This window comes from Melospiza melodia, chromosome 29 (genome assembly GCF_035770615.1).
Source record: "Melospiza melodia melodia isolate bMelMel2 chromosome 29, bMelMel2.pri, whole genome shotgun sequence".
Lineage (NCBI taxonomy): Eukaryota > Metazoa > Chordata > Aves > Passeriformes > Passerellidae > Melospiza > Melospiza melodia.
In genome coordinates this window covers 6,013,092-6,036,098 of record NC_086222.1, presented here as the reverse complement: position 1 = coordinate 6,036,098, position 23,007 = coordinate 6,013,092, and the positions used below count along the sequence as shown (strand labels likewise).

Below are 23,007 nucleotides of genomic sequence, written 5' to 3'. Positions count from 1 at the left end.
CCGCTCGGGCCAGCGCAGCCCGGGGCAGCGGGAGCCGGAGCGGCGCGGAGCGGCCCCGTGCCATGGGCAGCCCGGGCCGGGGCCGCCGCCCGCCGGGCCGAGCCCGCGCAGCCCGCGCTCCGCCCCCGCCATGGAGCCGTCCCACAGTGCCGGGCCGCCGGATGGGGCGGGAACATCCGGCACCGGAGCGGCGGGAGCGGGTACGGCCCGGGCGGCGGGGCCCGCGGTGGGAGGGCGTGCTCGGGGAGCTGGGCACCGGCTCCTGGCAGGGCGGTGAGGGTGCCCTGCTGCACACGGGGACTCCGCACGGTGCCAGCTCTCGTCCCTGTAAGGTCTGGGGGGCTCCTGTGTGGCACAGGGTGCTGGGAAACCTTGCGGAGCTGGGGACCATGGAGGAGGGAGGGTCCCTGTCTCCAGCAGGGCTTGGGGGCTGTGTCCCTCTCCCCGTAGGATGCTGAGTCCTGGCACACCAAGAGGGAAGGAGGTGTCCCCAGGGTGATGGAGATGCAGGGATCCCATGGAGTTTTGGGGGGTCCCTGGGGTGCTGGGGAACAGGGACCCCATAGGGCAGTGAGAGTGCCCAGTTGCACAGAGGGATCCTACATGGTGCCAGCACTGGGCCCCATAAGGTTTTGGGTGTCTCTGGGGAACAGAGACTGTCCTATAGTGGGCATGGTGGGGTCCCTGGGGAGTTGGAGGACAGGACCCTGTAGAGCAGGAAGGGGCCCCTGCTGCAGTCAGGACCTCACAGGCTCTGAGAGGGGAGGGAAGGGGCCCTTGGGTGCTGAAGGAACAGGGAGGCTGTAGGATTGGGGTGCTGTCCCCTATAAGAGTTTGGGGAGGGTGTCAAGGGTTCTGGAGCACAAAGACCCCTTCACAGATGGATGAGAATCCATAGGGTGCTGGAGAGTTGGGGACCTCCAACCTGGAATGTCCCCCAAGATGCCAGAACCCCTTCACTGTGGGGCAACAGCCAGGTCCTCAAGCTTCTTTGTCCCCCATCTGGGATCACCTCCCAGTGAGGTTCAGGGGAGGCTGGACACGTAATTCCAGGCTGCAGCTGTCACATTCTTCCCATCATCCTGTTCCCTTTTCCAACCATCTCACTGAGCTTTCAGGGACCCTTTACTGCACCAGCACTGCCACTTTTTCAGTCCATTCCCATATCTTGAAAAAAAATTAACACTAGGAATAGTAATAACACTACTAGTAGTGCTAATAATACCTTGCTTCCATCCTAAAGCTCCTTTATTTTAAAGACGAGGTAAAATAAGGCAAAGACAGCAGAGTTAGGTGATGCAGAGATAAGTCTGGAATAATGGATGTTTCCTGTAGTGTTTCTAATGAACCGACAGAACAATAAGGAATCTTTGCAAATGCTTTATTGAGAAAGATACTGCCGAGACATTGCAAAGAAAACCTCCTCCACACCAAAACTTAAGCTGCTTGAAGTGCACCGGGGGATTTTCCAGACGAGGGAGGATGTTGAGGAGAAGCAAGCAGCGGGGCTGTGGCTCTAGGAGGTGGTGTTCCGGCGGGGCATGTTGCAGTGGGCCAGGTCGTAGCGCACGCCGAAGCGCAGCGAGTCGCGCTTCTTCGTCGTGGGCACCTGGTACGTGTTGGGCACGAGGCGCTTCTGCGCCTGGCGCGGCAGCCCCGACTGCAGCATCTGCGTCCGCATGGCCCAGCGCAGGCCCTGGTGGGAATCCTGCCCAGGAAAGCGGAACCTTTGCCAGTCCTGCCTGTACGCATTGAGTCTGGCCACCGGGTCAGTTCTCCTCACTCTCTCGGCCTGTGGAGCAATGTAAGCGGGCACCACGGGCGATCGCTCGCGGGGCATGGCACGCTCGGATACAGTATTGCTCCCAAAATCCCCCAGGAGAGAGTAGGGCCTGTCCTCAAGGAACCACTCATCATCCTCATAGTGCAGGAAGTCCTCCAAGTTGCCGCTGGTGGTCTCTGTTCCCCCTTCGGAGATGGCGTCCTCCATATAAGTCCTGGAATGCCCCAGGTTCCATGGACAGGTGTTTATATCTGACTTGATGCTCGGTGACTCTTCGGAGACCTCCACCCTTCCATCAGGTCTGTGCCTCAGCACCTTCCTCTTCATCACCAACCTCCTCGCTTCCCTCTGATCCATGGGAAGGTCTGACTGTGTGCCAGAAACGATGGATGAGTCAGCATAGGGATCATCCTGGAAACACGATGGCATGTCGCTGTATCCCTGCCAGGAGCTATGCGGGCTCAGATCAGCTGCCAGCTGCTCCCTGCGCTCTGCTCTTCGCACCTTCTCCATGGTTCCCACCAAACTGGGTGGATTCTGCAGAAAAAGAAATCAGGGTTAATTTACTGCAGTACATTCAGGTTGGCTAAAGATGTCAAAGGGGTTCTGATGCTCAAGTTTTTGGGTTGAGGGGTGTTGATTTAGGTTGGGGGTGTTCTCAGTGCACTGCTAAACCTCCTGCTGCCAGCAGAAGGCTCTTCCCTACAGTAATACAAACACAACTCCTAAATTCCTGCTAGAAAACTACACTAAAATTAATTATATGATAAATTAAGTGCTCATGGAAAAACAGAGGGCAGGTTCCATGAACTGGGTGAGAGATTAATGGTCTTTCCTTGTACCTCTGCTTCTAAACCCGCAATATTGAGTCATAATTTAATCAAGAGACATCCAAGAGGTTGTTTTACTTCCAGAGGAGGGAAGGGCTCAGTGCAGTGTGTTTAGATGCTCATTTATGAGTCTGGTGATAGTAAACCTCCAGCCCTGTGACAAAAAGGGATCCAGACACAGATTCCACTCTCAGCACAGGTTTGGGATCTCTTTAAGGCAATTTGAAAAGCCGCAAGTGCGCTGGGAGCAGTGGGAGCAGATGGCAGGGCGGGATGAGTGGCAGCCGTCAGCGCGCTGTCTGCAGCGGGGATGCAGGTGTGAAAACGACAAGGGCTCCGTGACGGCTCGCCGCGAACGTGCTGCTGCTGACGGAGCAGATCCCATCAGCTGGGGGAAGAGGAGTGATTGAAGAGCCCAAAAAAGAGATTTGAGTGAAATGAAGCTGCCCGAGCTAAGCACCAGTGGCCCTGCCCTGTCTGTGCTCTCCAAGGGGCTCAGACAGTAAAGACTGACTCTGTTGGTAGCAGTTATTTTGCAGGAAAAGCCGAGAGATCTAATAAAAACCACATAAAAATGCAAATCCACCATTTTTTTCTTTCCCTGCAGACCCTAAGGATCCATCAGCAACAAACTGACACTCCAAGGTGGTGGCTATGGCTGAGGAGAGCACGGCTACTGACCACGAGCAGCTCCTGAGGAGGGTGCAGGAGCTGGAAGTGGAGGTGAAGCGGCTGCAGGAGAAGCTCCAGGAGGACAAGGAGGGTGCTGGGAGGAGAGAGGCTCCTCCAGCCTCTGGGAAAGCCAGGAAACGCCAACAACGGCCCTTTGATTTCGCTGCCCACAGCCGCAGACACGTGGCACTGCGCATCGCCTACCTGGGCTGGGGCTATCAGGGCTTTGCCAGCCAGGAGAACACCACCAACACCATCGAGGAGAAGCTCTTTGAAGCCCTGAAGAAGACACGGCTGGTGGATGACAGACAGACGTCCAACTACCACCGCTGCGGGCGCACGGACAAGGGCGTCAGTGCCTTTGGGCAGGTCAGCATCTCCTCAGTGGGGGCTTCAGCATCTCCTCAGTGGGAGTTTCAGCATCTCCTCAGTGGGGGCTTCAGCATCTCCTCAGTGGGGGCTTCAGCATCTCCTCAGTGGGGGTTCCTGTCGATTTTCCTTGGGGGGGATAGAGACCTGATGGGATTACTGCTTGGATTTGTTCCTTAAAGCCATCAGCTCTTAACCCTAGAAGTGAACCTGGCAATGGCTTCCTGCATGTGCAATGATGATTTCAGGCCTTTGAATCCATTTTAGTGCCATTTTCCCCCCATATTAGTTGTTTTCCAGGGCCCTGTTTTAGGAGGATAAAATGTGTTTTAGGCTGCAGATTCTCCAATAGCTTGGTGATGCCCTGCCCTCAGCAGGGTCCTCTCAGCTGATTTAACTTGCCAACCCTACAAAAACCCAAAATCTCTAGGAACCAGCTCACTTCCTGCAGCATCAGGCAGCTGAATTCCTGCACAGAAGGGTCTGAGGGGAGCTGCAGCCAGCGGAAGGGAGCGTGGGAGTGGGAGCTGGAGGGAGGGAAGCAAGCTGGCCTGCTTGGTGGGCATGGAGCCATGAGCCTGGCTGAGATGCTGGGGAGAGAGCAACCTCGGTGGCAACCATAGGGCTGGTTCTCCTTTCTTCCCTCCCAGCACAGAAAGCAAAGCTGGCGTAGGTTTAACTTCAAATGGCTGCTCTGCTCTCCTTCACAGGATGAGCTACACGAAATCAGGGCATTTGGTGCCTTCTCTTGCACCACTTCAGCACACGGCACCCACAGGGGGAATGAACTTGTTCCCACACCAGGCTTCCCGGCCAGCCAGGCTGTTACTGCCTTCGAGTCATCACCTCCAGCTTGAGAAAAAAAAAAAAAAGAAGCACATTACAACCCCGTGACTAAAGATGAAGCCGTTCCGAGACTGTGCTACGTAGGCAGCCTGCAACTTTCCCTGTTTTATTAATGGAATCCATGGCATCTGCTCGGGTCCTCAGAGGCACTCACAGCTCTGCCATGGCAGGATTGCCTGACTGAAGCCACCTTCATCTGTAGGAGATCCTGGATTTATTTCCCAGAGGTGTGGGAAGACTTGGCTCCCCACGCCGCTGCGCCCATCCATCCGCGCTCTAATCGTGCCTTTCCTCATTTCTGCAGGTGATCTCCCTGGATCTGCGCTCCAGCCTGCCGGAGGGGCAGCAGCTCAACGGCCACGAGGCCGAGGGGCAGCAGGAGGAGCTCCGCTACACCCACATCCTCAACAGGGTGCTGCCACCCGACATCCGCGTGCTGGCCTGGGCGCCCGTGGGGCCGGAGTTCAGCGCCCGCTTCAGCTGCCTGAGCCGCACCTACCGCTACTTCTTCCCTTGTGCCCAGCTGGACGTGGCGCTCATGGACAGCGCGGCCCAGCGCTACGTGGGCACCCACGACTTCCGCAACCTCTGCAAGATGGACGTGGCCAACGGGGTGCTCAACTTCCAGAGGACGATCCTCAGCGCCAGAGTGACCTGGGTGGACAGGGGAGGAGAAGCCAGGCCACGGGATCCCTTCCGGCTGTGCCAGTTCGAGGTGACGGGACAGGCGTTCCTGTACCACCAAGTGCGCTGCATGATGGCCGTGCTCTTCCTCATTGGCCAGGGCATGGAGAGCCCGGATGTCATCGATGAGCTGCTGAACGTGGAGAAGAACCCGCGGAAACCACAGTACAGGTAGGGATTGGTCTGGAAAACACAATGGGCTGCTCTTCAGAGAAAGAGCTGGGCCTGGAGTGCTGCTGGCAAGCCATGCCAACACATGAAGCAGTCTCATGCATGGAAACAAACTGCCAGTGGCCTCACTGGAATGTATCCACAAGGATCTCTGTTTTGTTGCTCTTGAGCAAAGTTTTGATAGCTGTACTCCTTGGTATTTGGTGAAAATTAAGTTACTTATTACTCAGAAAGGAAGTTCTGTGAAGGTTAGGGCTGGTTTTGGCAGATCCATTGTTCTTGAGCTTTTTTGTGGTTCCTCCTCCTTGTCTCCAGCATGGCGGTTGAGTTCCCCCTGGTCCTGTACGACTGCGAGTTCCCAGACCTGCAGTGGCTCTACGACCCAGAGGTGCAAGGCTTCAATGTGACACACTTGCAGCAACTCTGGGCCAGCCACGCCGTCAAAACCCAGGTGCTCCGGGACATGTTGGCAGGCCTGGATGCTGCTCCCGTGGCCAGCAGAAATGGTAAAGGGAGTCTGGGGGGAATAACTTGGAATGCACGCTGACAGACAGCAGGGTTAGATGGGATATTGGGAAGAAATTCTTCCCTGTGAGGGTGGGCAGGCCCTGGCACAGGGTGCCCAGAGCAGCTGTGGCTGCCCCTGGATCCTTGAAGTGTTGAAAGCCAGGCTGGACAGAGCTGGGAGCAACCTGGGATAGTGGAAGGTGTCCCTTCCATGGCAGGGCACGGAACAAGATAAGCTTGAAGGTCCATTCCAACACAACCATTATGGGATTCTGGGAATTACAGAGGATTAACTGCTTTGAAAAAGAAAAAAAAAAAAAAAAAGAAAGGACGGGATAATTAAATGTTGTTTTTCCATGATGTCACAGGTCCAGAGAGCAGCCTGGTGCCCTGGGGTGAGCTGCAGCCCCCGCTCCACAGCCAGATCAGCGGCTTCGTGGAAGGGGTCCAAGCCCGCACCTACAAGCCCCTGCTGGCCCGGCCCCGGTGCGAGGGGCTGGAGGCGCGGATCGAGCACTTCGTGCGGAGGGGCCGCATCGAGCCGCCCCAGGGGCCGGGGCTGCCGGGGGACGGGGCCGGGGAGCCCCCCGAGGGCAAGCGGGGCAGCAGCGGAGCCCCCGAGCAGCTGCCCAAGAGGATCTGTATGGACGCCGAGTGACGGGGCACCTCGGCACGAGGGCAGCAGACACTTCACCCTTTTTTTAAATTACTGTAATTGAAAAAAAAAAAAAAAAAGTTTTTTCAGTGCTATTTTTTATAAATCTCAAGAAAACCGGCGTAGCGGTAGTGTGTTCTGGTTTGGGGGCAGTGGGCTCAGCGCCCCAGCGCAGTGAGGCAGCGCTGAGGGGATGGCTGAGGCTGTGCGGGCTGGGACCCCCCACCCCTCTCGCTCCCCGGTACCTCCGACCCGGCCGCGCGGCTCCCGCTGCTCCGTTGTGCCCGCAACTGCCGCCGCGGTTTAAACACCCCCGCGCGCCGCCATTGGCCAGCGCGGGTGTCGCTCAGCAGGCGGCACCTTCCCATTGGGCAAGCGCTCCGCGGTGCTGCACCCGCGGCGCCGCCATTGGCCGGCAGAGGGACGCGGAGAAGGAGGCAGAAGATGGCGGCAGGCGGCGGCGCGGCGAGGCGCTGTTGGCGGAGCGGCGCGGGGCTGTCCCGGGCAGTGCGTGGAGTCTGCGGGAGCGCACGGGCGACGGCGGCTCTGCGGGCAGAGGAGCTGGCGGAGCGGCTGCGGAAGAGCGAGGAGCAACAGCGAGAGGTGAGCGGAGTGCGGGCCGCTGGGCCCAGCGTGTCCGGACTACAAGTCCCGGCGTGCACAGCGCGGGCGGGCACGGGGAGCGGGACTCGTGGTGAGGAATCGGGTGGGATGGGAGCAAACCCGTCCAGTTCCGCCCTTGCCAGGGGCAGGGACACCTTCCCTATCCCAGGGTGCTCCCAGCTCCTTCCAAACCCGGCCTTGGGCACTGCCAGGGATGGGGCAGTGCTCTGGGCAACCTGCGTCAGGGCCTCACCACCCTCAAAGGGAAAACTTCTTCCCAGTATCCCTTCTTAACTCCGTGTTTTGTCGGTGTGAAGCTGTTCCCTCTTATCCTGTCGCTCCAGGCCCTTGTCCATAGTCCCTCTCCAGCTCCCCTGGAGCCCCCCTTAGATACTGGAAGGGGCTCTGAGCTCTCCCTGGAGCTTCTCCAGATAATCACTCCTATCTCTCCCAGGCTGGCTCCTGAGCAGAGGGGCTCCATTCCTTGCAGCATCTCCGTGGCCTCCTCCAGCTCCTCCCTGTGCTGGGAGCCCCGAGCTGGGGGCAGCTCTGCAGGTGGGGTCTCACCTGGGGGGCAGAGGGGCAGAATCCCCCCCTGCCCTGCTGCCCAGGCTGGGGGTCAGCCCAGCACAGGGGGGTTCTGGGCCAGGGCCTGTCCAGCTCTCCCCCACCTGCACCCCAGGGGCTTCTCCCAGAGCTGCTCTCCATCCCTCCATCCCCAGCCTGGATGATCCTGGGGGTTGCCCTGGCCCAGGTGCAGCACCTGCCCTTGGCCTTGTTCAACCTCATGAGATTCCCCAAGGCCACTGACTGAGCTTGTCCCGATCCCTCTGGATCCCAGGCTGTCCCTCAGCCATGGAGCAGGAGCTCAGGGAAGGCGAGCACGTTGCTGCAGGTGCCAGTGCAGGTCTGTGTGAGAGCCAAGAGCTGTTTAAACCCCACCACTGGAGTCTCCTTCTCTCCTCAGATCCCCAAGGACCCGACGCAGCGATGGCTCCGGGAACTCGCTGCAATGAGCCAGCAGCTGCAGCAGGTTCACCCCAACGTCCTGGCCAAGATCCTTAAGCAGAGAACTCTATACCAGAATGAGGAGATTGTGGTGATAGACAAACCCTACGGGCTCCCTGTGCACGGTGAGGGCGAGTGGGGAATGGAAATGGCTCCGTGGTGCTTATGGTGATCCTCTGTCTCTGCTCTTCCTGTGCTGGGGTTTCCTTTCCCTGGGAAGGTTCCAGGGGCTTGGTCACTGTCAGATCTCGGCCTTCCCTGGCATTTTGGGCTGATTTAGGGTGCATGGGGAGCACAAGAGGTGAGACTCCTTGCTGCCCTGGGTCACACAGGTGGCCCCGGCATCAAGAACTGCATCGCTGACGTGCTGCCCATTTTGGCCAAGATGCTGGAGAACATGAGAGCTGAGCCCCTCCACCTCTGCCACCGGCTGGACAAGGAGACCACGGGTGTGATGGTGCTGGCACGGAGCAAGGAGGCAGCAGAGAAGATCCGTCTGCTCTTTAAAACCCGTCAGGTGGAGAAGATCTACTGGTAGGAAAGGCGTGAGTGAAGATGCGGCTGTTAAAAAAAAGGGTGAGGGGAAAATCCCTGGGGTGTGAGGATTTTGTAGAAGGGTGTTGCTTATTTCCCCCTTTCAGCACCATTTTATGGGACTGGGTTGTGGGAGAGGGGCTGAGGGGAGGGCCACACCCCACAGACCTCTGCTTTCCCTTTCCAGGGCAATTGTCCTGGGGGACCCAGACCCTGTTGAGGGCGTTGTGGAGATCCCCATTGTGGAGAAGGAGGTGAAGAGCCACCAATCCCACTACAAGGTGAATCCTGTGTTCCCTCAGTCACCACTCTGGCCAGGCAGCCCCAGCATCCCCTCCTGTGTCCCCCAACTCCCCTCTCGCCACCCTCAGATGACGCTGGCGCCCAGGTTCCGCGTGTGTCCGGAGGATGGCCGGGTGGTGAAGGCGCGCGGGGATCGGCACGCCGAGCGCGCGGTGACGCGCTACCGCCGGCTGGCTGCTGCCTCTGCCTGCTCCCTGCTGCAGCTGCAGCCCATCACCGGTGAGTGGGGCCTGCCCGGGGCTGGATCTGCTCCCTGCCTGTGGCAATCCATAAAATCACAGGGTTTTGGGGAAGCTGCAAAAGGCAGGCTTCAGAGGCAGCAGAACTGGGGTTAGAGCTAAGCAGCAGCCGTGAGATTGGTCAGCAGAAAAATTATTTAAGCTGTAGAAAAGCAAAGACAAATAGAACAATGGTCTGTGTATTAATGCTTGTCTAGAATAACTCTCTAAGCTACAGAAAAGTTTATCTAGCAAGATATTAGGAAGTTTGAAGCTTAATAATGGAGCTCTGTGCATTGTGCTTTAAGGCTTACAAGCAGGTATTGTATTGGAAATAAGCAAGCGTTGTTTTAACCAAAGGCACGTGTGCTTATAGTGGTTAGACAGAACTACTGTCATTGTGCTTTTGATTTTTGTGATTGGTCAAGAAACTTATAAAGTGAGTTGTAACATGTAATTCTTGGTGTGCTGCCTGAGATGTGAGCTGCTGGCATCTTCCCATTGTCAGATCCATGGAATGAGACTGATGCTGGAAAATAAAACAGCTCAAGGCACGTTCATAGCAGTCCTGTCCCATTTGTGATTTGTACACAGACCCCTGCTGGTGTCACTGTGCAGTCAGCAGCAGCTCTGGAAGGGGGAACTTGTCATTAGACAAGACTTTGTCCCATTTCTAGGACAAAGCTCTGGGTGCTGGCTGCCAGTGATTCCAGCATGGCTTTGTCCAGCACTGAGGGTGAGGCCTGGCCCAGCTGGATGTCAGCTGTCTCTTCTTCCCCTTTTCTCCTCAGGGGTGAAGCACCAGATCCGGGTTCACCTGGCCTATGGCTTGGGATGCCCCATCCTGGGGGATCACAAATACTCACATTGGAGCAAACTGGCGCCCCAGGTAAGGCAGGTCTTGCACTGGGGAGCAGCTGGAGCTGGGTACGGCCCCTTGTGTCCCCCAGCTGCTCGTGGGCTGGGGATTTCAAGTCCCAGCTGCAAAGCTGCAGTTTTGAGGGGAACATTTTCTGTCCTTGCTGCAGAAACTTCCTGAGCTCACCCTGAGGAGGCTGAAGCTGGAGCAGAGCAAGGCTCGGCACCTGCCCCTGCACCTGCACGCCCAGCGCCTCTCCCTGCCCCTGGGCCAGCCCTTGGACTTTGTCTGCAAGCTGCCCCTCTTCTTCCAAAAAACCCTGAGGAAGCTGGAGCTGGACATCCCCAAGGACTGACGAGGCAGGACTGGAATGGTGCCGTGTATCTCCGCACCTCCAGCACGTGGCAGCAGCTGTGCCCACCTTGGAGCCAGTGGTGGGGTGAAGCCTGCAGTCTCGGTGCTAGTGCTGAGTGCTGGATTCAGAGTGGGTGCCTACATGGGCTTTTGGCCCAGGAAAGCAGCTGGACATACTGAGGAGCCTCTAGGAGAGACAAACACGGCTGGGTGAAAGTTGGGCTTTGCCTGATTTGTGCTTTGAACTTGTCTGTGAGCAATAAAGGTTCCAGTTCCCTTGAGGGAAGGTGGTGTGTGTCTCTGTGCTCTGGCTGCGTGGGACTCAGTCCCTGTGTAGCTTTGAGCAGACCTGTTGTCTCTCCAGAGTTGTTTGGCTCAGATTTGGAGAGTCCCTTCACTGGAAAATCCATCGAAAGTGCAATTTGGCAGTGGCTGTGGTATTTTTTTGCTGCGTTGAGAGACTGCACAACGTGGAGTTGCTTGGCTTGGCTGGGCTGAGCAGCTCTGACACTGCCCCTGCTCTGTGCTGCCAGCAAGCAGCCTTGGTGTGGGTTTCTCAGCACTGTGCTGCTGGGAAACTGTTCTGTAACTGCTCCTTCAGTTACCTATTCCTTATTTTTAGAATCCCTTATTGGGGTCCCCTGCTCTTGGGAGCTTTCCTTGGGGCCAGATTCTTCTGCCTGTGCCCTGAGAGGGAGGAAGAGGAGGGACCGCTGATATGGGGTGTTGCGGTGTGTGGGGAATTGCAGATGTTCTGCCTCACTATTACCTCATTTGGTGTCTCCTGACCTGTCTGAGGAGCTTGGAGCTGGGCAGCAGGATGTTCTCTGGCCCCTCTGGCTGGTTTGGATGCTGCAAAGGGGATTTTATACCCCCCAGGGCCACTGTGTATCTGGCTGGGGCTTTTTGCTGTGGGTGGGCCCAGTCCCCTGGCTCTCTGCTGAAAATAGCTGGGGACCCCCATGCCCTGGGGCCACAGCGCCAGAAATCTGCTGGCTGATGAGAGAGGGCGGTAAAACCACGGGGAGCCGGGAGCGGCCGCGGCCGGGCAGGAACGCTGCCCTGCAGGATGCTGTCAGGGAGCAGAGCTGCGGTGCTGGGGTGGGTTTTTTCTATTTCTGCTTGTGAAAAGGTTTCCCCTGTAATTACGAGGTGATTTAACGCCCTGCCTGAGCTGTCGTTCACAGCTGCCGGACACAGCACTCAGGCTCTCGGCAGGGACTCCTCACTCAGCCCGGCAGTCACACCTCGGGCAGCCCTCATCAGTGTCCCTTCCTCACTTCAAGATGTCCCTGTCGCACACAGCTGCCGAGTACATGCTCTCTGATGCTCTGCTCCCGGATCCCAGCAGTTCCCGGGCCAAGGGCTTGCGGCTGGAGCTGCCGAGCGATCGCCTGCTGAAGTTTGTCACCGTGGGGCTGCCCCTCTTCCTCGTCTCGCTGGCTTTCGCCCGGGAGTTCTCTGCTGGTGAGTTGTGGCTTTTCCAACGCGTTCTCCAGGTCGTGGGCAATCATCACAGGTGGTTTGGTTGTTGTGGCAAATCCCTTGTATTCTTGATGGTGTGGTGATCCGAAGCGGAACAGCCTGGAACAGTTTTAGGAGCTGTTCTGCCTCATGGGTGTTTATTGATTGTTTTTAATGGATCATAATTCAGTGGGAGAGCATGGGAACAGCTGTGCTAATCCCAGGAGCAGCACTGAGTCAATGCCCAGCCTCGGCTGCTTGTGCCCAGCACCTTTGGGTGCCATGGGCTGGTTTCCAAGGAGGATGAAGAGGAGAGGAGGGTGCCAGCAGCATGGAGAGATACATTGTGACCTCAGGCTAAATCTGGCCTTGGCCACCATCTAACTGCTCTCCCTGAGGGTTTGGTATTACTCCAGTTTCTGGCTGGTTAGTTGTTAGTCTGTAATTCCCTACACTGTGTACACACTGCTACACACAAAGGGTTTGTGTTTGGGAAGAAATGGAAAAGTCCTGGCTAGAAACACAGCAGCTCCAAAACGACCATGAAAAAGGCTTTTTTTGATTCAAAGCAATGCCTGAGATGTAATTACCCTCCTGTAAGGCATTTGCTTGTGGCTTTGGAGTGTTCCTCCACCCTCCATGGCTGAGATTTGCTCTCCTCCTCCTCGCCCCAGGCTCCCAGATCAGCTGCTTCTCTCCCACCAACTTCACGGGGAAGCAGTCCGCCTACACTGACACGGCTTGCTGGGACTCCCTCATCCACCACGGCTTCGACGCCGAGGGACGTGCCATCACCAAGTCCCTCTGGGCTCTCAAGGTAGGCTCAAAGTCACCTCTGGGTGCCCCTGCATCCCATCTGGATGTCCGCAGCAAGAGCAACTCCACATCCTCCGTGACCGTTCGTGTTCTCTGCCCAGGCCTTCCCCTACTCGCTGCTGGTGGTGGCGGTGCTGATGTACCTGCCGTACCTGCTGTGGCGCTACGCTGCTGCCCCCGCCCTGCACTGCGACCTCCTCTTCATCATCGACGAGCTGGACAAATCCTACAACCGCTCCGTGCGCCTGGTGCAGCACATGAAGAAGGTGCAGCAGGCCAGTGCTGAGCCAGAGCAATTCTGGGAGGAGTACGAGAGGTGAGGCCAGGCCAGGTCACCGTGGCCCTTGGAGTCCCTCCACCCAGGATGGACCTGGGTGAAATGGGGGGTGGCTCTCACTCCCCCTGTGTCCCTCCACCCCCAGGGCCCGCCGGGAGAGGTATTTCGAGTTCCCGTTGCTGGAGCGGTACCTGACCTGCAAGCAGCATGCCCACGGCCTGGTGTTCATCTACATCCTGAGGAACCTGCTCCTGCTCCTCTTCTTGGCTGCCACCTGCCTCTACCTGGTCTTTCTCCACCTTAACATCTTCTTCCAGGATGAGTTCAGCTGCTCCATCAAAACGGGGCTGCTCGAGGCAGAGCCGCACATCCCGTCGCTCATCCCTTGCAAGCTGGTCTTCTTCTCCGTGTTCCAGCTCATCAGCCTCTCCGTTGGCAGTGTCTATGTCCTCCTCATCCCCGTGGTCATCTACAACGCCCTGCAGCTCTGCCAGTGGGACAAGGGGCTGCTCTCTGTCTACGAGATGCTGCCTGCCTTCGACCTGCTCAGTCGCAGGATGCTCACCTGCCCCCTCAACGACCTCAACGTCATCCTCCTCTTCCTCCGTGCCAACATCTCCGAGCTGACCTCCTTCAGCCGCCTCAACGCCGTCAGCGCCCTGAGGGAAGCCACTGCCAACAAGGAGGACATCGACACTGTCATTGACTTCATGACACTGCTGGCTGGGCTGGAGACCACCAAGCCCAAACACCAATCCTGCACCCCCGAGGCCGAAGGCAGCACAGCCCTCTCCAATGGTGCAGCCCTAGGTAGGCTTTTAGGGCAGAGACAGCTTCCTCCCTCTTCTCTTGGCTCCCACACCATAAGATCCCACCCTCAATATGTGGCTGGACCACCCTCAATCCTTTGCCAAGACTTTAAGGGGTTTGGGGCATAGCTGGGGGTCACTGTGAGGGCTGACAAATCCTGAAAGGGGTTCTGGCATGCAGAGTGTGATGCTACTTCGATCCAAAGTGTGGGCAGGGGTTGCTATAGGAACAGCAAGCCAAGAGATTGCTGCTTAAATCCAAGCTCTGGGCAAACTGCAGGGCTGGGAGGGTCCCTGTTTTTGGCAGCTCATCCTGCTGGGAGTGGGGTTGGGAGTTTCAAATCCTGGGGGGCTGATGCCAAGGATGCCATGCCTGCATCCTTTCTCCTGTTCATATGGCACTGGTGGGCACAGTGGTGCTGTGTGTGGAGATGGACATGGGTTCCAAGATAAAACCACATTCCCAGGACCTGCACTGCTCCCTCTCCCATGTGTCTGGGGAGCTGGATGCCTCCTCTGGGGTCTCACAGGGACCCCTGGTGCCCATGGCAAGTGGTTTGCAGGCTGTGGGAGACAGCCCAGCCCCACAGGTAGGAGCTGAGAGGCCTGGGCTTCACTCCTGGTCCTAAACACACAGTCTGAATTATGTTTTAAAAAATCCACAGACTGAGCTGGATTCTGCATCCTCGTTACTATGGCAACCCAGGGCCAGCACAGCTGGCTCCTGGGCCAGTTACTCGGTGCTGGAAAAAGCCCAGATCCCAGTCTGCCATTGCCCAGCTAATTAACTGCTTGCTCTTCCCCCTTTGTCTAGAACCAAAGCCTGGAGTGGAAAGGATGGGAAAAGCCTCACGGGACTCACTCGGCTCTGCCTGACCCAGGAGGAGGCAGCAGGAGGGATCCTGTCAACCCAGGATCCACTTTTCTGACACAGCTCTACTGCAGCAGCCAGGCTGAACCCACCTGTGCTTCCTACACCTGGCCTTCCCCTTCTTTTGTACATTTGTCCAGCCAAAAAGGGTTAAACAATCAATATTTTGTGCAGAACCTCTTGGGTCTCTCATTCTAAGCACTGGGTGCCACGCTGTGCCTCTTCCACACAAATTTCCATGCTCTTTTGGCAAGAAGTGGGGCATGGAGGATTAGGAACGCTCATCTGAAGGAAAAAAAAGATCTAGGAATAAAATGAGAGATCCAGGAATAAAATGAGTTGGTTTATTAACTTTTTATTAAGAGAGGGAGGTGGAAGGCACTCGCAGCCCTCCACAGTTCCCTGTCCCAGCCCAGCCTTACTGTTTGGCCATGTTTTTTTGGCAGAGCTCCTCTGTCCACCCTGCAGCTGGAAGCTGATCCCTGGATCCTGTGAGCACCCTACCCTGGGGATCAGCAGTCCATGCCCAGAGAAATGGGGTGTCTGGGGGGCCAGGACCAGCTCCATAGGCAAGGGAGCAGCAGTGAGGGGTTCAGCTCCCATTGCTGTGTCCTCCTGCTTTGCCTTACATAATTTTTCATATATTTAATTGTAAATTGGCTTTTCCCTCTTCCCCCCACCCTGCAGCCTTGGCTTGAGTCCACAGAGGAGCTGAAAACTTGTTTAATTAATAAGGGAGTAATGAAGTCTCTGATTCCATGGCTTGGGAAGGGACAGTGCCAGGAGCCATGAGTGCTTTGCCAGAGCTCTGAGCTCACTCATCTCCCTAATTTAGGGGGAACCCAGAGCTGGGGAGGAGCAGCAGCTCCCTCCCTTCAGCAGTGCTCCCTGCAGGGACGGTGTCCAGCAGGAAGGAGGGTGCAGGCAGCCCCTGGGAGTTGTAGAGGGGACAGGCCAGGTACTCACAGGGCCACTCAGCCCAGGCATAGCGCAGCCCCAGCACGAGTGTCCTGCAGCCACTCAGGGCCAGCGTCACCATGTGGGACCTTACTGCCACCACTGGTGCCAGCAGCCACTGGCACGGGAAGGCCGGGCTGGAGCAGCACACCTGGGGAGCAGAGAAACCCCGTCAGTGCTGCCTTCCCTTCTGCAGCTCTTTGGAGAGGATATCCCACTCCTCACCTCAAATGCCTGTGCGTCCCTCTGGCGCCAGATGAGCTCCTGGCTGTAGGTGACATTCAGCAGCCCCCTGGTCACCTCCAGGACAGCCCTGGTGGGAAATGGTCCCTGGAACACTAGGCCCTTGTCCCCATAGGCCACAGCCAAGGCACCCAGCAGCAGTCGGTGAGCCACGCTCTGCTTGTCCCGGGGGTGGACACTGCGCAGGAAGAGGGGAAAGATGGAGCTGGAACCCAAACCCTCCATCCCTACACCCTCACCCCAGCCCAGGACTCACTCACCTGCCATAGGGAGAGTGCTCATCCCCCAGATCCATGGCCACAGCCATGAAAGTGCTGGGCATCCTGGCATTGGGAACAACGCCCAGGTCGGCTGTCTGGTGCCAGCGGAGCCGGGCAAAGCTGTCATCTGCACTCTCACGGCGGTAGGTGGACAGCTGTGAGGCACAGGGGACATGGGGGGCTGGCTCAGATCCCAAACCTGGCCACTGTGGTCCTGCCTGTGATTTTCAGCACTTGGCAGGATGCATTTGTGTTGACAGCATCCTCTCCCTGGGCATCCCCCAAGGACAAGGGAGGATGTCACCCCTCTCACCCCCCACACCTGCACAAAGCCAAAGGGGAGACGTGGCTCCGTCTGTCCGGCTGATCCGCTGTGGAACGCCCAGCGCCAGTCAGCAATGAGTGCAGGGAAGGTGCAGTTGTACTGGTCTGTGTTCAGCAGGGTATTCTCCTCACCTGTCCCCAGAAAGAAGGGCTGGTGAGAGCTTGGTGGGACAGTGGGGGCTGCTCCACCCCAGGGGACAGAAATGGGGGCTCACCCTGGTACCAAGCGACGCCCCGCAGGGTCATGTTGAGCAGTGGGTGGATCATGGCATTCCAGAGCACCGAGGGCGTTTTTGGGCCAGAGGGATGCTGATGTGGGGAGGTGCTGGAAGACAAAGTTAGGTTTAAGAGGGGCACAAAGCCCATGGCAGCCTTTTGGTTAAAGCAAGCACCACGGCAAAGGGAGATCTGGGGTCCCTCTCTTCTCCCTTTACCCACCTAAGATATGAGTGCTTATGCTCTTGGCATAGGAGGGGTTTTTATCCAGAGGGGTACAATGATGCATAGAGGGGGCTGTGAGGCTCTGGGAGAAGAAGTGAGGTGGGAAGGGATGAGGATGCTCCGCAAAAGCAGCGTGGTACAGAGCAGGAGGCGTTTCCACAGCACCTTCTCTCACCTCCCTGTGTCCTCTGGGAGCCCACATGCCTGCAGAACCCGGCGGGAGGACCAGGCCTCGATGGGGGTCCCTCCCCAGGCCACCTCCACCAGCCCGATGGGGGTCCCCAGAGCCTCATACAGGGAGCGCCCCAAGAGCCAGCACACGGCCGAGAAGTAGGTGAAATTCCCGTGGCCCAGGATTTCTGCTCAAGAAACAGCAGGCTGCAAAGGGAAACAGTGGGAAAAAACCCATTTCCAAGCTCTCTTCTGGAGGCACATTGCACTCACCAGCTGTTGGGATGGACCATGGCAAATCAATCTGCTCCAGGTCCTCCAGCTCCACGCTGGAGCGGGCGGGCGCCGCAGCAAAGACGCGGACGTAGGGATAGCGAGCGGCGGCAGCGAGCTCCTGGCTGGCATTGGCCACCTGAAGAAGGGCCAGGAGCATGCAGGGTGCTTCCCTGCCTCATCCCTACCTGGTCTGCCTGCTCTGTGCTGAGGGGCATTACCTGCAGGACTGTCATGGCCATGTTGCTCTGCCCACTGCAAAGCCACACGTCTCCAAAGTAGATGTCCCGCAGTGTCACGTTCTCCAAGCCCTGCTCAGCTGTCAGTGCATAGGGACCGCCTCGATCCATTGGGTTCAGGACAGCTCTCCAAGTCTCAGAAGGTCCTGGAGGAAGAGGATGGTGCTTATCTTCCACCACCCTTATGAAGGACTCAAGACCTTCACCAAGATGTTGGATGAGCAGCCATAAACCAGTGGTGAAGGACAGGCAACAGGGAAAAGCTTCTCCACCACAGAGACAGGTTGAGGAAACAGATTTCAGAAGCCCTCTGGCATCAGAAGGACCTTTCTCCTGCAGGAATTTAGGGGTTAAAAAAGAAAACCTGGAAAACAAATGTGTGTCAGAGCAGAAGCTGCTGGGAGGAACTGGGATTACAGGAGCAGCTTGGTGTGTGTGACACTGAGATGTCTCCAGCTAATTTTAGAGGCGCCAAATCAAAGCGTAAAGATATTCTGCTGGAGCTTAGCATGGATTTTCTGGCTGGATCCTGCAGATCTCCTGGATTGCTGCTCTCCCACAAGACACCCCCAGGCTCTTCATCTTATGGAGATGCCCTTGGGCAGCACTTTTACCCTCCAAAGGTGATGAGCTCCCTCCCAACTCTTCAGGCAGAGATGTAGCTGGGATTTGAGGTGCCCCTGAGCCTTCCCAGCTCCAAGAAGTTTCTGCTTGCACAGGCAACATCCTTTGGGGCTTAGAGATCCCACAGGGCAGAGATCAAAAGAGAACCTGGAAGTGCTCAGGAGGTTCCTCAGACCTGGTTTAGACAGGGAGAGAAGGTAAATTCCCCTTGTCCCCTGCACAGCCTCTCTGCTGGGCTCAGGCTGTGCGGTGCCACCCACTCCAGCAGCAGCTCGGCTCCCTCTGGGCGCCCACGGGAGCCACTGCTGGCAACCACAGTGAGCAAAGGCTGCACTGCTGGGGAGGGGATGGCTGAGCCCCCCAGGTCCCCTGGAGAGGGAAAAGCACAATGTCACCAGCACCTTGCAGCCCCAGGGCAGCAGTGTGACAAACACAGGCGTGGTGCCAAACCCTGTCTCACCCACCCCACCACTGGCTCTGATCTGGGCTCAGAGCAGTTCTTTGGCCACCAAAACCATCGATTTCTAATGAAAGTCTGGGACTGACCTTTAACCTGTGCTGTTTTCTCCATGATGACGAGGCCACTGGCACCTGAGAGAGTCAGGGTCACCACGGCCCCGAGCTCCCCGTGGCCCCACACCACGGCCCCCGAGGGCTTCTGCTGCAGCACCATGTGGTCACCATAGTAGGAGGCAAAGCTGAGCATCCCCCCTGGAATCAGCAAACAGTGCAAACATCATCAGCTCCAAGAGAAAAACCACCCTGACCCCCTCTTAAATACAGATTATTTGAGATCCCACCTAATTTACAGATTCCTGGTCAGCTTTAAGGTGGTTAAAACCACCACAGAGCTGAGGAAGAGGCAGAATTTAAATTCCACAAGAGGGAATTCACCTCCTAAAATATAGAGACCATGTTGCATCTTGTATTACATGGATTTGGGTACAGATTTTGGTAAAAATTCCTCTAATAGCAGCATGGGAGTGTCTCTCCCAGCCCAGCCTTGCTAATGAATGTTCTGATGTATTTTTACCTTGGAAAAAGGTTTGTCAAGGGGTGGGATAGAAAACATCGGGTGTGCAGCATTGGCAAAGGCACCTTCAGTGGGGATGGAAGGAGAAGGCTCAGCCCTGGCACCCCCAAAAGCCCCATTTTTGCAGTGTGAAAAGAAAATAATATTTGAAAAGGGGGTGAGAAGGAATGTGTGAGGGGTGATCTGGGCAGAGAACCCCAGTGACCAAAGCAGAGCTCATGGAGCAGAGCTCATCTGCTCTGCAGCTCATCCTAGGCTGGGTTTAGGGAAGGAAAGGGAAAGGGAAAGGAAAGGGGAAAAGGAAAGGAAAGGAACGATGTTCTTGGCCCCTCAGGAGTCAGCTGCATCGCTGGTCCCGCTGCCTCATGCCACAAGGCTCCGGGAGTTATATAAAAAACAAGTCGGAGGAGAAAAAAAAGCCTAAAACTGAGACGCCAGGGAAGAGTGGAAGCTATAAAAAGCAGCTGGGAGGAGGGAAGGGAAGAAGAAGGGAGGAGGGAAGGGAGGAGAGCCCACGAGACACCACCAAGGAGCCGCATGCGGCTCCCACCTTACGTAAAGCATCGTCCCACGGCAGCAGAGCTGGGCCAAGGGCGTTGGGGAGGGGCTGGGGGTGTGAAGGGCATCAAAGTGGGACTCGGGGGATGCAAAGGGCATCGAACTGAGGCTTGGGGGGATGCCACGCTTGTCAAAGTGGGACTCAGGCTGTGCAGAGGGTGTCAAACCGCGGCTCTGGGAGTGCAGAGGGCATAGAAGCAGAGCTTGGGGGTGCAAAGCGTGTGAAAGATGGGTGGGGGGTAATAAAGGCATCAAAACTGGGCTAAAGGGGATGCCAAGGGCCCCAAAGTGGGGCTGAGAGCAGCGCCAACCTCATCAAAGAGGGGCTGGGGGTTCAAAGGGTATCAAAGTGGGGCTGGGAGGATTTACAGGAGGCGCCAAGAGGGGCATCCGAAAAGGGGTTGGGGAAATGCCAATGTACATACGAGGCTCGGAGCGCGCAAAGGGCACCAAATCAGGGCTTGGGAGGGCTTAGGGAATTCCCTCGGCATTGGAGCCGGGCTGCTGTGATGCCAAGGGTTCTGGCGGTGCCAAGTGCCCCGAAGTGGGTCTCGGGGGGTCTCAGGGGAAGCTCGCTCCAGGGCCCGGCTGCAGAGGATGCCCGCGGGGCTGGGGGCCGGAGGGTGACCTTGCCCAGCCCTTTACCTGCGGCCGCCGGAGCCAGAGCCAGCAGCGCCAGCAGCGCCCACGCCGCCATCCTGGGGGCACAGCGGACTGCGAGGGCGCCGGGACCCGCGGTACTCCCCGGTGCTGCCCGGTACGGGCCGGTACCGCCCGGTACCCTCCGGTGCCCCCCGGTACCCCCGGCCCGCCCCGCCCCTCAGGCGGGCCCGGCGCGCGGGGGCGGGGCCTGGGCACGCCCCGCCCATGGGGGAGCGGTTGCCAAGCGACGGCGTCCGCAGCACGGCCTGAGGTGCAGGCGCTGCCCCGTCCGGCTCTGACAGGAGAAGCCGAGAGGAAAGGCCGGGAGCGCGGGGCCGAGGGTTGCGGAGCTGCGGGGGGAGCCGGGGCACACCGGGGAACGGGAGCCGGGGCACACGGGGGAACGGGAGCAGCGGCCCCCCCGCCCCCGCTCACCCCGCACAGGCCGCGCGTGCGTAGAGAGAGGCGGCCGCGCGCGTGCGCGGCGGGCAGGGAGCGTGTCTCCCCCTAGCGGCGGTTCTGGCCTCCTCAGACATTGGGCCCCGGGTTCGAGTCCCGGCGCTGCCCGGTGGCACCGGGCGCTGTGGGCTGCGGTGAATCCCGGGCTGTGCCGCTGCAAAGGGTCCAGGAGAAGCGACCATGTCCATCGCCGCCGCCAACACCAGCATGAGGGTGCCCGCCGGCTTCCGGAACCTGCTGGAGGGGCTGGCGCGGGAAGTGCTGCGGGAGCAGCCCACGGACGTGGTGGCCTTTGCAGCACAGTACTTCCAAAAGCTGCTGGAGAGCAGAGAGGGTGAGTGGCCTTGCCCAGCAGCCACCCCCACACTGCCATCCACTGCCCTGCCTGCCCAGCCTGTCCCATCTGCCCATCACCAGGGCATCAGGCCTGCCCCACATGTCCCTTGCCCAGGGTGTCAGTCCTGCCCCCCGTGCCCACCATCTACAGCATCAGGGCTCTCCTGTGTGCCCATCACCAGGACATCAAACCTGCCCTTGTGCCCATTGCCCATGGCCTTGTGCCTGTCCCAGATGTCCACCACCGCTGGCCATCAGGCCTCTCCTGTGTGCCCAAACCTGCCCTTGTGCCCGTTGCCCACAGCCTTGTGCCTGTCCCAAGTGTCCACCACTAAAGGCCATCAGGCCTTCCATTTGTGCCATCGCCCAGGATGTTGTGCCTGTCCCATGTGCCCATCACCCGTGGTACCAGGTGCCCACTGCATGTGGCATCTAGCCCTCTCCTTCCCCAGCTGGTGGCATTGACCCGGTGGCATGGGGAGCCATGCTGGAGGACGACCGTCTCACCTGGCCTCCTTCCGAGGTAGGCTGTCCTCCATTCAGGTGCCAGGAGCCACACTTGGTCCCTGCTCCCACCCTGTCCCTGCCCTCCTTGTGCCACAGCATCTAAATTTTCTTCTTTCCTCCAGGACTTGAAAGAGGCCAAGGACACAGAGGGGTAGCAGGCAGCACCAGCAGGGGCAGGCAGCAGGCACAGCTCTGGATCACTGTGATTCCACCCCAAAACGAGTGGAGAGGAGCCAAAGGGGAGCATGTCCCCATAACCCTCATGAACTGGGACGCCTCTCTGGAGATGCAACCGCAGCACTTGCCCCAAATCCCCCATTTCCCACTGTCCAACCCCAAAACTAAAAAAAGCCCCTTGGTCCTCCCCTGGCTCCTGCCCTTTTCCCGTGGGTGGGTGCTGCACTCCCATCCTGCCCCTGCGGTGCTGTTTTAATGAGGAATTTTATTAACGAGGTCCCCGCTGTTATTAATGTCGATCACCTGAGATTTCTCCCCGAAAAATCCTGGGTTTGGGGCTGAGCTGAGTACGGGATGATATTTTTAGCCTCTATATTTAGGCCCCTGCATCCCTGGAGGATGGAAGAAACTTCATAACATCCCAGCGTGAAGGAATGATGTGACATTGCTCCTCCATAAGCTGAGATACCTCCATGGAATTCTGGGGGGCACACAAGAGCCCCCCAGTCCTATTTCCACTTGTCAAATTCATATTTTCCAATACAGCGTGGTTTCAAAATCCCCCCCAAAAAGTGGGGTTTGCGTCGAAGCCGGCTGCTCTATTTTTGGAGAGGACTGAACCCCCCCAATCCATGCTCACCCCGTTTTTACCCCCTCTTTCCTGTTTTCCATCGCCATATGTGGCGCTCGCCCACGGCACGGGGCATGACAGCGGCTCCCCCGGGAAAAACAGGAAGGAGGGATGGGGAAAAAAAGCTGGCGGGGACCCTGTGCCGGGGCTGATGCCAACCAGCTACGCCTTGACCCCCCCTCCAGCACCGCCCCGCCGGCTGCCGGCTCCTGCTTCGCCCAGGGCAGCATTCCAGCATCCAATTCCCTTTGCTTTTAAGGATTTTTCCTCTGTTTTTAAAGGATTTTTTAACACCTCGGTGCCACCATCTCGAACCACGACGGCGGGATGTTCTCAGCAGGTCTCGCCGGCTGCATTTCTCGTTCTGCCCTTCCAAAATCTGAGTTGTTGCCTTGGAATTCAAATGTTGGAGGTGCTGGGGCACCTGAAAAAGCATCCTCTAGATGAAGGGGTCCAGGGAGAAAAACGCAGAGCCTGGAACAGGCTCAAACCCGCCATT

The 23,007-nt window shown here is 57.7% G+C and overlaps 6 protein-coding genes across 9 annotated transcripts; 4 read left to right on the top strand and 2 right to left on the bottom strand.

Annotated features, from left to right (window-relative positions):
* Nucleotides 1-163: 163 nt before the first annotated feature.
* On the top strand, nucleotides 164-6,638 carry PUS3 (pseudouridine synthase 3). 3 transcript variants are annotated; one of them, XM_063178579.1, is made up of 5 exons: nucleotides 164-200; nucleotides 3,221-3,654; nucleotides 4,805-5,355; nucleotides 5,671-5,861; nucleotides 6,231-6,638. In XM_063178579.1, exons 2-5 carry the CDS (start codon nucleotides 3,268-3,270, stop codon nucleotides 6,518-6,520), a joined length of 1,419 nt encoding a protein of 472 aa, XP_063034649.1. In that variant the 5' UTR covers nucleotides 164-200; nucleotides 3,221-3,267; the 3' UTR covers nucleotides 6,521-6,638. The 3 variants fall into 3 exon arrangements, with proteins under 3 accessions (XP_063034649.1, XP_063034651.1, XP_063034650.1); XM_063178581.1 differs by lacking the exon at nucleotides 164-200 and adding an exon at nucleotides 228-332; XM_063178580.1 differs by lacking the exon at nucleotides 164-200 and adding an exon at nucleotides 256-327.
* On the bottom strand, nucleotides 1,367-6,976 carry HYLS1 (HYLS1 centriolar and ciliogenesis associated). The gene is made up of 2 exons (XM_063178585.1): nucleotides 6,763-6,976; nucleotides 1,367-2,320 (listed from the first exon to the last, which is right to left on the bottom strand). The coding sequence occupies exons 1-2, from the start codon at nucleotides 6,883-6,885 to the stop codon at nucleotides 1,517-1,519; spliced, it is 927 nt and encodes a 308-aa protein (XP_063034655.1). The 5' UTR covers nucleotides 6,886-6,976; the 3' UTR covers nucleotides 1,367-1,516.
* On the top strand, nucleotides 6,915-10,677 carry RPUSD4 (RNA pseudouridine synthase D4). Of its 2 annotated transcripts, none has more exons than XM_063178584.1 (7): nucleotides 6,915-7,120; nucleotides 8,088-8,253; nucleotides 8,461-8,662; nucleotides 8,850-8,943; nucleotides 9,051-9,184; nucleotides 9,975-10,072; nucleotides 10,212-10,355. In XM_063178584.1, the coding sequence occupies exons 1-7, from the start codon at nucleotides 6,962-6,964 to the stop codon at nucleotides 10,220-10,222; spliced, it is 864 nt and encodes a 287-aa protein (XP_063034654.1). In that variant the 5' UTR covers nucleotides 6,915-6,961; the 3' UTR covers nucleotides 10,223-10,355. The 2 variants fall into 2 exon arrangements, with proteins under 2 accessions (XP_063034654.1, XP_063034653.1); XM_063178583.1 differs by having other exon boundaries at nucleotides 6,923-7,120; nucleotides 9,034-9,184; nucleotides 10,212-10,677.
* A 71-nt stretch (nucleotides 10,678-10,748) lies between these two features.
* Nucleotides 10,749-14,968, top strand: PANX3 (pannexin 3). The gene is made up of 5 exons (XM_063178582.1): nucleotides 10,749-11,863; nucleotides 12,535-12,677; nucleotides 12,778-12,992; nucleotides 13,099-13,763; nucleotides 14,577-14,968. The coding sequence occupies exons 1-5, from the start codon at nucleotides 11,683-11,685 to the stop codon at nucleotides 14,636-14,638; spliced, it is 1,266 nt and encodes a 421-aa protein (XP_063034652.1). The 5' UTR covers nucleotides 10,749-11,682; the 3' UTR covers nucleotides 14,639-14,968.
* A 4-nt stretch (nucleotides 14,969-14,972) lies between these two features.
* On the bottom strand, nucleotides 14,973-20,497 carry SIAE (sialic acid acetylesterase). The gene is made up of 10 exons (XM_063178578.1): nucleotides 20,402-20,497; nucleotides 18,712-18,876; nucleotides 17,524-17,687; nucleotides 17,303-17,441; nucleotides 17,034-17,217; nucleotides 16,633-16,742; nucleotides 16,416-16,549; nucleotides 16,094-16,248; nucleotides 15,816-16,011; nucleotides 14,973-15,741 (listed from the first exon to the last, which is right to left on the bottom strand). The coding sequence occupies exons 1-10, from the start codon at nucleotides 20,451-20,453 to the stop codon at nucleotides 15,460-15,462; spliced, it is 1,581 nt and encodes a 526-aa protein (XP_063034648.1). The 5' UTR covers nucleotides 20,454-20,497; the 3' UTR covers nucleotides 14,973-15,459.
* A 148-nt stretch (nucleotides 20,498-20,645) lies between these two features.
* On the top strand, nucleotides 20,646-22,466 carry SPA17 (sperm autoantigenic protein 17). The gene is made up of 3 exons (XM_063178540.1): nucleotides 20,646-21,191; nucleotides 21,646-21,716; nucleotides 21,823-22,466. The coding sequence occupies exons 1-3, from the start codon at nucleotides 21,038-21,040 to the stop codon at nucleotides 21,853-21,855; spliced, it is 258 nt and encodes an 85-aa protein (XP_063034610.1). The 5' UTR covers nucleotides 20,646-21,037; the 3' UTR covers nucleotides 21,856-22,466.
* Nucleotides 22,467-23,007: the final 541 nt, after the last annotated feature.

Bases quoted from the DNA above. Each gene is read 5' to 3' on its own strand.
- PUS3 (XM_063178579.1), top strand. From the start codon at position 3,268: ATGGCTGAGGAGAGCACGGCTACTGACCACGAGCAGCTCCTGAGGAGG. The intron at 5,356-5,670 runs GTAGGGATTGGT...CCTTGTCTCCAG, and splicing joins CCGCGGAAACCACAGTACAG to CATGGCGGTTGAGTTCCCCC. The intron at 5,862-6,230 runs GTAAAGGGAGTC...ATGATGTCACAG, and splicing joins TCCCGTGGCCAGCAGAAATG to GTCCAGAGAGCAGCCTGGTG.
- HYLS1 (XM_063178585.1), bottom strand. From the start codon at position 6,885: ATGGGAAGGTGCCGCCTGCTGAGCGACACCCGCGCTGGCCAATGGCGG. The intron at 2,321-6,762 runs GTACCGGGGAGC...CTTTTTCTGCAG, and splicing joins GCCGCGCGGCCGGGTCGGAG to AATCCACCCAGTTTGGTGGG.
- RPUSD4 (XM_063178583.1), top strand. From the start codon at position 6,962: ATGGCGGCAGGCGGCGGCGCGGCGAGGCGCTGTTGGCGGAGCGGCGCG. The intron at 8,663-8,849 runs GTAGGAAAGGCG...TTCCCTTTCCAG, and splicing joins CAGGTGGAGAAGATCTACTG to GGCAATTGTCCTGGGGGACC. The intron at 8,944-9,033 runs GTGAATCCTGTG...CGCCACCCTCAG, and splicing joins GCCACCAATCCCACTACAAG to ATGACGCTGGCGCCCAGGTT.
- PANX3 (XM_063178582.1), top strand. From the start codon at position 11,683: ATGTCCCTGTCGCACACAGCTGCCGAGTACATGCTCTCTGATGCTCTG. The intron at 11,864-12,534 runs GTGAGTTGTGGC...TCCTCGCCCCAG, and splicing joins CGCCCGGGAGTTCTCTGCTG to GCTCCCAGATCAGCTGCTTC. The intron at 13,764-14,576 runs GTAGGCTTTTAG...CCCTTTGTCTAG, and splicing joins CTCCAATGGTGCAGCCCTAG to AACCAAAGCCTGGAGTGGAA.
- SIAE (XM_063178578.1), bottom strand. From the start codon at position 20,453: ATGGCGGCGTGGGCGCTGCTGGCGCTGCTGGCTCTGGCTCCGGCGGCC. The intron at 17,688-18,711 runs GTCAGTCCCAGA...CTCTTCCTCCAG, and splicing joins GAAAACAGCACAGGTTAAAG to GACCTTCTGAGACTTGGAGA. The intron at 16,012-16,093 runs GTGAGTGAGTCC...CTTCCTGCGCAG, and splicing joins GAGCACTCTCCCTATGGCAG to TGTCCACCCCCGGGACAAGC.
- SPA17 (XM_063178540.1), top strand. From the start codon at position 21,038: ATGTCCATCGCCGCCGCCAACACCAGCATGAGGGTGCCCGCCGGCTTC. The intron at 21,192-21,645 runs GTGAGTGGCCTT...CTCCTTCCCCAG, and splicing joins GCTGCTGGAGAGCAGAGAGG to CTGGTGGCATTGACCCGGTG. The intron at 21,717-21,822 runs GTAGGCTGTCCT...TCTTTCCTCCAG, and splicing joins TCACCTGGCCTCCTTCCGAG to GACTTGAAAGAGGCCAAGGA.